At 43.6% G+C, this 10418-nt stretch overlaps 1 protein-coding gene across 6 annotated transcripts in view; it reads right to left on the reverse strand.

Annotated features, from left to right (window-relative positions):
* The window catches only part of gria4a (glutamate receptor, ionotropic, AMPA 4a), a 162426-nt gene extending 159294 nt beyond the window's left edge, over positions 1–3132 (reverse strand). For all 6 annotated transcript variants that reach the window (XR_013490973.1, XR_013490972.1, XM_033632123.2 and 3 more), the window contains exon 1: positions 2767–3132. Coding sequence is in view for 4 of the 6 variants with exons in the window: in XM_033632123.2 (XP_033488014.2) it covers positions 2767–2860 (94 nt within the window). In the remaining 2 variants the exon portion in view is untranslated. The remainder of the gene's footprint in view (positions 1–2766) is intronic.
* Between the last annotated feature and the right edge of the window lie 7286 nt (positions 3133–10418).

Below are 10418 nucleotides of genomic sequence, written 5' to 3' on the forward strand. Positions count from 1 at the left end.
GGAAATTCCATTGTTTTCAATGACTGTCACATTGCTCATCTAGATCAATAAATTTGACAACTTCCCTGGTTATCTTCGTCACTTTTGGGCTTCCTTTGTGTTGTTGGGATGCAGTTTCCCCTGTTTTTGGCGAACTTGTTGTGCTCTTTTGGGTGATGCTTCTTTATATACTTAATAAGATTGCTGTTGGTGAAATTGGCAACACCAGAGCCACCCCTTGAAACTATAGTCTTACATACTGTACATGTTGCCTTTTTACTGGTGGGACTTTCCTGTGTGAAATCGACTGACAGTCAATTCTTCTTTGTAACTCTAAAACAGTAGTTGCCAGTGGCTGCGCAGGGCAACTTGCTGTGTGGGCTGCTGTTTTAGAGCGGCAAAGAAGAATTGATTTCCAGGAGAACTGTTGTGAAACTACCCTAAAGTTTATTAATAAATCGCTTGGTATCAGATCAGTGCATAGACTTGATACCAGTATCGGAACAATTTTACTTAAAATCGAAAAGTTCTACTAATTGAGGAGTCACGTAATCCTTTCCAACTTACTATTATCTAATGCTAATAACTGCTGTAATCTCCCAAATCAAATGTAATATAGTTGCCATTGCCAAATGGAGGGGAAATACCTGAGTAAAAGACAACCGGCAAAGTCAACATGTAACATAATGCACACCAATTAACCATGACCTGTCCATTGAAGAAAAATGCTACGGCTCCAAAAGGCCAGTCAGAGAAGATAGAATAGCCTTAACAGAGCCATAATCAATGTATTGACGAAGCAGTCACAGAAAATGCAAAAAGCTTGGGGTGCTATTCTGGGGAAATTGAAAGCTGACATAGAAGAAGCAACATGAGACAAACTGTCATATTATTGTCTCTGGTAATAAGGGTCATCTTCTGTGGCTAATATTTTCATCGCCTGAATAGCACTTGTTGTATTGTTGTGGAGATCACTGATGTACATCTGTTTGGTATGTTAACTCTATAGATTAGTTCTACATTGCTTTACATGGTAGGCTGAACTCAACAGATATAAGCTGATGTGACTTAAGTTTAACTGAATCAGACTCAGCTCAGCTGAATTGGATTACACAGGCAGACTGTGAAGACTTGACATCACATTGTGAGAGAGACAGAGAGAGAGAAAGGGAAGGGAGGGAGGAAAGATGACAAGGGAGGAGTCGGGAGGCAGAGCATATTGAACGAAGCAATCGCCATAACATGTCACTTATGCGTGTGTCTGTCTGTGTCTCATTCATGGTAAAAGTTTGCATTGTCTCCCCTTTTGCTTCGTCTGTTTCTCATTACGCTCCTTGGTAGATCAGTAACCAAAGCAAGACACTAAACACACATGTATACACAGAGAGAACACATCTTTGCATGCACAGAATATTTCATTAGGTATAATCTGCTCTCTTGTGTACGAAAAAAAAGATGTGGTTTGTGTTGTGCGTTATAAATCCACCTTTAAGCACACACAAATTTATACCCATGCACTTCAGCTGCACGGAGTATAGCTATGTCCCAACATGACACCTTATTGCACCAGTTTCTCCAGGAAATCTCACAAATACTCTCATCCGTGTCAGTCTCCGTCTCTCTTACACACACATGCAAAAAGAAACTGCCCGTGCTTCCACTGACATTACACTTGTGTGCAATGCAGAGATATGCAAATGACTCCTCAAGTCAAGTGCTGGTGAGCCGAGTGTATGATCATGTATGTGTATTTGAGTGTTTAGGGAAGATGGTCAGCGGGGGGGAAGAAGAGAGTGCATGTGTGTGCTTTTTTACAATCACATATGCTTTATACAGTGTGTGTGTGCATGCATGCTTGCTGAGTATGTGCTGTACATGGATGTGAATGCATGTTTGCAGCTGTGCAGGGCAAACAGCATGTGTGCATTTGGGTAGTGTACAGGCACGCATGTATGATTGGAAACCTGTGCAAATATCTGTGTGTGTGTGTGTGTGTGTGTGTGCGTGTGTGTGTGTGTGTGTGTGTGTCAGGCAGAAAATATTTAGCGTATTAGGTTTATTGGCAGCTGTAGGGAGACAGAGTCAAGGAGCTGAATCTCATTATAGGACCTCCAAGCTGCCCCCCACAAGGAGTGATGCAGTGCATTCATTATCACACACATGCCTGTATGGATGTGTGTGTGTGTGTGTGTGTGTGTGTACATGAGTGTAAGAGACAGAGAGGAGAGGGTGCATGTGTGGCCCGTTTGCACTTAGCAAACCACTGATCATCCGGATTAAGTAAACTTTATCTCAGATCTGTGAGGCTGCTTGAAAGACAGGCTTCCTCCGCACTGACATGAGGGTAACTGGAAAAGGGCAGAGGAAGGGAGAGGGAGAGAATGCTGCAGTGTCTAAACAGTGAAGAAGACTGGAAGGGAACAAAGCTCGCTGAAACATTCATGAGCCCAGATCGGGCTTTAAAATACACCCAAATACAGTAAAAGGATAGATAGAGTGAAAGAGTGCATTTAAGAAGTATATGAGTCACAGCAGAGAAGACGCACCAATCTCCATTTAATCCCCAAAACACACAAGAAGAACAAGATGCACCAGAAGGAAATGTGTTCCTATACTTGTATGTTCCCTCCTGCGTAAACTGCTTGAGTTTTACATTGATTTTGCGTTTTGGAGGGTCCCGATGAACCCCCTTCCTCGGCGCCTGCTGTCCGCAAAACCCCAGTAATATTCAGTGTAGTGTGTCAGATGTGAGTGCCCGTGCGTAAATTCAGCAGTATTCCAACTCACCTATCTGCACCGAGCTGGGGAAAGCCCCCGTCGCCAGCCCCCAAAGGGCGGAATACACCCCGAGAAAGTGCCAAGACAAAATAATAATCCTCATTTTTCTTTCCTTCGATCCCTTCAGAAACTGTTGAGAGACATTGAGAAAGACAGATGGAGGGGGGAGAGATGCGAGACAGAGAGAGACAGAGAGAGGAAAAAAGGCGTCAGAAAAAGAGGGGGAAAAAGAAGAAAGATGAAAGAGAAAGAGGTTTTTTCCCCCGTTTTGTCCAGCAGTATTCCTATTCCATGGTGGGGCTCGTTGGTTTCTTTCCCCCTGCAGTGTCCGCTCAGGAGAGAGCTGTGCGTCCGGTGCACATGTACAAGACGGGGAGAGAGAAAGAGTGGGGAAACTCGCTAGAATGATTGGCGAGCTGGGAGAACAGTCTGCATGGAGGAACTGGACATGCGCGCCCCGTCTCTCTGCCTTTCTGCCTCTCTCTCTCTCTCTCACACACACACACACACAGAGTCACACACACATATACACACCCGCACACACACACGCGCCCTCTTCCTCTCTCTCTCACTGAGATGGTTTGTTTCTCTCTTCTTCTTTTTCTCCATCTCTCACTTTTCCCTCCCCCTGTCTGCCGTCTTTAATTTGCTGTAGCACTGAATCTTATAGCTGTAGCCTATTGATAAGGCTTGGTCGGGTTCATGTAAGGAAAAGCAAGAAAAGAGAAGGAAAAAAATCCACCAGAGTGTGCGTGCGTGTTTGCGCGAACTACTTCATAGTCGTGCCCCCCTCCTTATAAGCTTGACAGCATTTAGCCTCATATTTAACATCAATGCTGCGCAAAGCGTCACCAGTAAAGAAAAAAGCAAGTGTTTGAATTGGAAATGGTAAATGGAGATTGCTGATCTGTTGTGCTTTGACTGTTTCGACTAAAGTGAGAGTGAGAAAGCGACAGAGGAGGTTCTGCCTGCGCCTAACTAATTGCATTACAAGCCCAATCCATCCTGACGCATTGGTCCACACCGCGGCCAAACCAGACTCGGTGCGTCCCACCAAGGGCAGCTGACAGAGGTGGATGGGGGGGGGGGGGGGGGGGGGGGGGGACCTCAGGCCGCCTGCAGCTGCGGGATGCTGATGACTCCCCGGGGACCTGCTGAAATCAGCATTATTTCAACGTCACGACCTCATGAGCACAAACATCTGGGCACGGAAAAAAAAACACACAACAAGAAAGCGCAATCATTCAGCGACGCAGTCTGATAAAAAGCCAGAAATAATGAGGTGTTTTGTGAATCCTAAAATAAGAAAATAAAAGGTTGGAAAAGACTCATAGCCTGGAGTGGATTCTGTTAGAGTGTATTATGTTACAGCCGTATCCCACTCACACAGTCGTTTTATCTAGCCTGCCGGTAGCAGGTCGGTAAAACTGACAGACGGTCTGGGATCGCGTAGTTACACGGTGGAGAGCACAGTTTCATTTTTCCAGATGGCAAAACGAAAGGGATGCTTCACGGCTTGTCCCAGTGAAAGATGCGGTCTGTCCATCTCTGAGGGGTTTTCCCGGTCGGCTGCTGAGCATACGAGTAAATCAAATAGCCTGGAAAAATGCGAGCTTTTACATTTTACAGTGCGCGTTCCTACACAGACAAGATACTCATTTACATGAAACTTGGACCCTGCCAGCTCCAGATAACACACAGGGATGCCCCCCGGAGTTTAATTTTAAAGTTGATTCTTTAAAAGCAAAGCAGCCAACTACACTGCCTCTGTGCGTATTAAACTTGTGTGACTGTGCCCACGTTGGAGATCAGCGTCATCAGTGTGGCTGATCATTGCACATCACATATGTATACATCAGGATGGAGCACCCAGCCGTTTTCACCCTCATACTGCTGGAGTCCAGTTTCCCCCAGCCTGCCGGACTCTGTCCATGGTGCTGAAATCAAACTGCGCTTCATGCAGGCAGCAGGGTGAGACAGGAGAGACTGGCTCTCCACCGCTCTCACACCATGAGCCACTGAGAGCACAGAGTCTGCGGGCAATGCTGGAAAACAAACACCACACCAGGAGATGACACTGATTAGTTCCTTCTCTCTGGGTAAAGGTGTGTTAATTAGTAAAATCGCCTCATGCTTCACGCTGTGACTCTTCCACCTGGCCTCCATGGCGCATGGCAACCGTATGTATAATATCGCATGTGGTACATTTTCTGACACGTCATTCATTAGCTGACTAAACACTGTTTACATTTATTTTATTGGGCTTATTATAATCCTCATAATTATAAGAATCATAATCATAACCATAATCAATATGCGTGACATTAGCACACATCTGCAGGACTATATCTCTGTATGTTGCAAATTTACTGTGTACCTTGAACCTCTGCAGATTCCTTGGACAATTTTTGCACATTTCTACTAACGACTTTATTATAGATGTTAAAGTAAGACCTATAGACTTATTTCTAAACTACCACTGTTGTCTAAAATTTTAGAAAATGTGATTGCCAATCAGGGTTTAGGAAAAAGCACTCTACTGAAATTGTACTTCTGAGAGTTTCAAAAGCACTCTACTGAAATTGTACTTCTGAGAGTTTCAAATGATATTTTGATGTCCACGGATGGATGTGATTGTTCTGTGTTAGTTCTTTTGGACCTCAGTTCTGCGTTCAACACAGTGGACCATCAAGTCCTCATCAACAGGTTGCGTGACTGCATTGGCATATCAGGCAAGGCACTAGACTGGTTTTCTTCATATAGGAGTTTCATGACAGGAGTTTCTCTGCCATATCTGATTCCTTTCCACTGTCCTGTGGTGTTCCGCAGGGCTTTATTCCTGGGCCTCTGTTATTTTCTCTGCATTTGCTACCTTTAGGACAAATAATAAACAGGTAAAACATTGCATATCATTTATATGCAGATGATATCCAGCTCTGCTTCTCGCTCAAACCTAATGAGCCTTTCAGGTTATCCAGGCTCCTTGACTGCCCTCATGAGATTAAGGTCTGGAATTAAATTTTTTTACAGCTCAATGCTGATAAGACGGAGGTTCTGGTTGTTGCTACTGAAAATGTTGTCGCTCTCATTATGCAAAGTATTGGGCCTCTTTCCTCTGCTGCTCACTCAAACCTGCGTGATTAAGGGGTTATATTTGATCAGTCACTGTAATTTCATTCCCATGTGAAGCACCTGACCACAGCTTGTTTTTTCCACTTGAGAGATATAAGTAAACTGAGATCTGCTGTTTCAACTGCTGAACTGGAAATGATCATACATGCCTTAATCTCATCTCACATTGATTACTGTAATGCACTTTTCTCCTCGCTGAAGGTGTCTGCTCTTGCTTGACTGCAAGCAATCCAGAATGCTGCTGCCAGACTACTAGCTAGATCTAATAAACACTCTCACATTACCCCAATAGTAAAATTCCTTCACTGACATCAGAGCCTGTTACTTGTATGCAAACCATAGAAATAGAATGTGAGTTGAACAGACATTCTCATTCAAATTATCAGCAGGATGGTGAGAGCGGCAGCTGTTTTTATATGTACAGTTGAATCGCCAGTGTTGTAGTAGGCTTACTTTGGTATAAACTTCCATATTAACAAACTTGCAAACTTGCAATCAGCTCCTAACTCACCGAGGTGAGGTTTGAGACATGTATAGCTGCGGACACATTGGAAGCCCACATGACACGCCTCGACAAACCACGCTCATCATCAGGACAAGACAAACCCACCACTGTGACTGTGACTGTTATTTGAACCCTGCTACAACACAACACTGTGGTGAATAATATGAGGTCAAATATATTGTGAAGGTATGGTGGGCGAGTCACGTAGCTGGTGGGCGGGTTACGTAGTTGCTCCAGCGCAAGGTTTTTTCCAATAATGACCAACGAGTAGTGGGGTAGTCTGTTTTTCAATAAGCAATCTGTTACTTTTAAAACATTACTGTAACATTCATTCTCCCTGGGGTGTCGGTGGCTTAGTGGTAGAGCAGGCGCCCCATGTACAAGGCTGTTGCCGCAGCGGCCTGGGTTCGACTCCAGCCTGTGGCCCTTTGCTGCATGTCACTCCCTCTCTCTCCTCCTTTCATGCTTGTCTGTCCTATCAAATAAAGGCTAAAAATGCCCCAAAAAATATCTTAAAAAAACCCATTAATTTTCCTATTTGTTTTCTTGCTATTAATTGCATGTTTATTGAAAAATTATGTCACTTTCCCGCAGCTGCCTTAAGAAGAATGAGTGAGACCTGCTGCTCAGCAGACAGCTGTGAGGATAAGAGAGACCACGGGGATAAACAGCATTCAGTTTCCATCTCACTCAGTGATTAAAGGGTTTATTTCTACCAAACCACAGTTGGTGATTGTTGGAACAGTGGACTAACTAACTAGATGATTAAGACGTTTTTCCTAAGTTTTACTGTAGTGTGTTCTACAGTTAATTAACAATGTGATTAAGCTATGACGTCAGTCTTAAGGTGCGGACACACCAAACCGACATCAAAGAACTAGTGGCAACGAAAGCCAACTGTTGCATCGTCTACATCGCCTCACGTCGCCCTGTGTCAGTTGCATTTGAACACACTACATGGACTACATCTGACGGCCAAGTAGCACGTACGTTCTGCACCTGCTTGAGAGGAAATAACACAAAAAGGGAAACCGGAAGTCCGAGGAATGCATGAGATAAACAAAGTAGCAGAATCCTGTCAGCCGAGGGGTTTCCTATCTGTGCAGCCAAGCACCGCAGCCCCTCCACAGACTATTACATCCAGATGGTCCCGGTGTTTCCTCCGCAGGCTCCACTTCACTCAGCTGCCCGACAAACCCGGTGCTTCATCCCACTTTAACCTGAATGACAAACCAGGGCTCGGTGCTCTGGTTGGATCCAAACGGAGAGCCAGGGCTAGCTTAGAGGCTTGCGGAGGCTAACTGGCTGTGCTTCCCTCCCGTCATGCTGCAGCTAACGCTCTGCTAGCCGCTCCCAGCTACCCCAGGTTTGTTATTAAGGTTAAAGTGGGAAGAAGCAGTGGATCTGTTGGGCAGCTGAGTGAAGTGGAGCCTGAGGAGGAAGCACCTGTTAGCCCTGGTTTCACTACAGGCAGATTCACTCGCTACAGGGGCGAGGAAATAAAACCTGAACAGCTAATCAGAGTGATCTCTCACGGAAAACTCAGCCGCCGATTCAACATGCTCAATCGGCTGAAAACAAACCTGGGGTAGCTGGGAGCGGCTAGCAGAGCGTTAGCTGCAGCATGACGGGAGGGAAGCACAGCCAGTTAGCCTCCGCAAGCCTCTAAGCTAGCCCTGGCTCTCCGTTTGGATCCAACCAGAGCACCGAGCCCTGGTTTGTCATTCAGGTTAAAGTGGGATGAAGCACCGGGTTTGTCGGGCAGCTGAGTGAAGTGGAGCCTGCGGAGGAAACACCGGGACCATCTGTACAATAATTTCTTTGATTGTTTGTTTGATGGTAATGGTGATTCACTGCGGGTTATTTTTAGCTCGCAGTCGCTGCAGATGTAAAGTTCTGCACAAAACGTCTCAAAGGGAGTTCATTGACTCGGTTCTCTTACTTATTTATGAATGCTCACCGAATGTGATAATGACTTCTACTGCCGTCTCTTCGCAGTGTGTTTGCATGCTTGTACAGTCCAACTTGGGACCTCAGTTTTTACTGTCAGTGAACTATATACAGCACATGTAAAGGAGTGTGACACAGTTGCACATTTTCATTCTTACCTACTGAATAAGCCTAATGATATGAGCAAAGTATGAGTACACTTTTGCTAATGGTTCCGTGTGCATGATGGCGCTCTTACAAACAGGCAAATGCTGACACTTACACAAAGCACCTTTGTGAGATCTCCCTCGTGGGAATATGTTCCTTTTACAGTAGGGTAACTTGTTGGGCATTTAAAGGCATCTTTAAAGGGATATATCTCACTGAACTCCACATGACACCATTACTGGTCAACCTCTGACATAAGTACCTCTTGGAAAACATTAATTATGAGAATTTAGGTTTTTCCTTAATCAGTAGTCAGTATTAGTTATACAAAAATAAATGTCTTGAATGAGCTGCTTCTATATGAAAAACAAGGCACCCAAAAGCAAATAGAACACTCAAAGTGTGCTTAAAGTTTGCAACCCAAATGGATATGTTATTGATCTTTCTAACCCTTCAAGACCAACGTTTAATGGGTAAACATCCAGGACAGTATTTTGAGAGAATGTAACTGTGATCAATCTACATATCCATAAAAGAATATATATGAAGTAGCTTTATTACTGTGTGTTTCAAGAAGAAAATATAGAAAATGAGTTCAGTACTCAGTGTCCATTAAAGCAGTGGTTACCAACTGGTGTGTCGCAGATCCATTCTGAGTGGACCATAGGTGACTCACAAACATGTCAAGCTTGTACAAAAGCACACTTTATTTTTAAGTACAGTGAATTTTTGGCAAAGAGTTTATTCTGAAGTGCCATTTCCTGCTGTAGAGTGAGTGAAAAAAGGACAGCTACTTGACAGAGACAGCAAACTAGCTCAACGACATGACCAAACCCAAGTGATGCTGAATGTATTGAACTATGTGGACCTTGAACTAATGACTTAAGGAGAAATCTAGACCCCGTGGCTGGACCAGTTGGGAACCACGGAAGGTCATGAATCTGTCCCTGGTTTTCTCCACCAGGTTTGCATAGGGCTCCAGTGCAGAAACATACAGCTCAGGTGAAAGGAAGAGTCCAAATGGCTTATAGGTAGAGTATATGCCTAGCCACAGACAGGGTTAAAGAATAACAGAAAACAAGTAAAATGGTGGTGATTTACCTTTACCGTCTTTACAAATAAGTTATTTGATGGGATTACTTTATTTGTGCTTGTTTTAACACCATGTCCTAACAGCCATGCTGTTTTGAGCTGAACTTTTGTCAGATGTACTGTTTTTATTCATGTAGCTTGCTTTGAAAGCTCTGCAATGGATGAAGAATTGCTGAGACATGAAGTTGAAATGAGGCATTATTTAAACAAGGGTTATATTACCAGATCATTAGTTTATGATGTATAGCTGACCAACTGGTGCAGGGGATCAAAGTTGTTTTTTTTTTTGTTTTTTTTTTTTTAAAGGAAAGAAAAAAAATACAGTATCGAAATAAAGGAGGTGTATTTATTCTCATTAGTCCTGGGAGGATTTTTTGAAGACTTGCATTGTCAAGAATTAAATGAAAGATTCAATCAACCAAGCAACAACCAAACAATCTTCATTTTACACACCAACAAACACACTATCTCTGCCAGCACTGTTGATGGACATGGGGGAACAAAACCGTTGCATTTTATCTGCTTCCTGTTTAAACTCTGTATCTTTTGTATAGTAGGCTAGTGCAGCTAACATTTAAAAAAAATGCAGACAATGGATCATGACCCTGAGACACATTATTATTATTGCATTGTATTCATAAATGTTAACAATAACCTAGTTATATTCAACCTGGCAGACATTTTGGTAAAAACAAGTCTTTTGTAGGATTCAGTGAGGGCATGAATTCAAGGCACTACATAGTGCTGCCAAAAACAAATAATGCCACTGCTAATGCCTGACCTTCAAAACATCATCTGGTTACACAGTTTAGCTGAACACATGGAATTACTAGTT

This window comes from Epinephelus lanceolatus, chromosome 4 (genome assembly GCF_041903045.1).
Source record: "Epinephelus lanceolatus isolate andai-2023 chromosome 4, ASM4190304v1, whole genome shotgun sequence".
Taxonomy (NCBI): Eukaryota; Metazoa; Chordata; class Actinopteri; order Perciformes; family Serranidae; genus Epinephelus; species Epinephelus lanceolatus.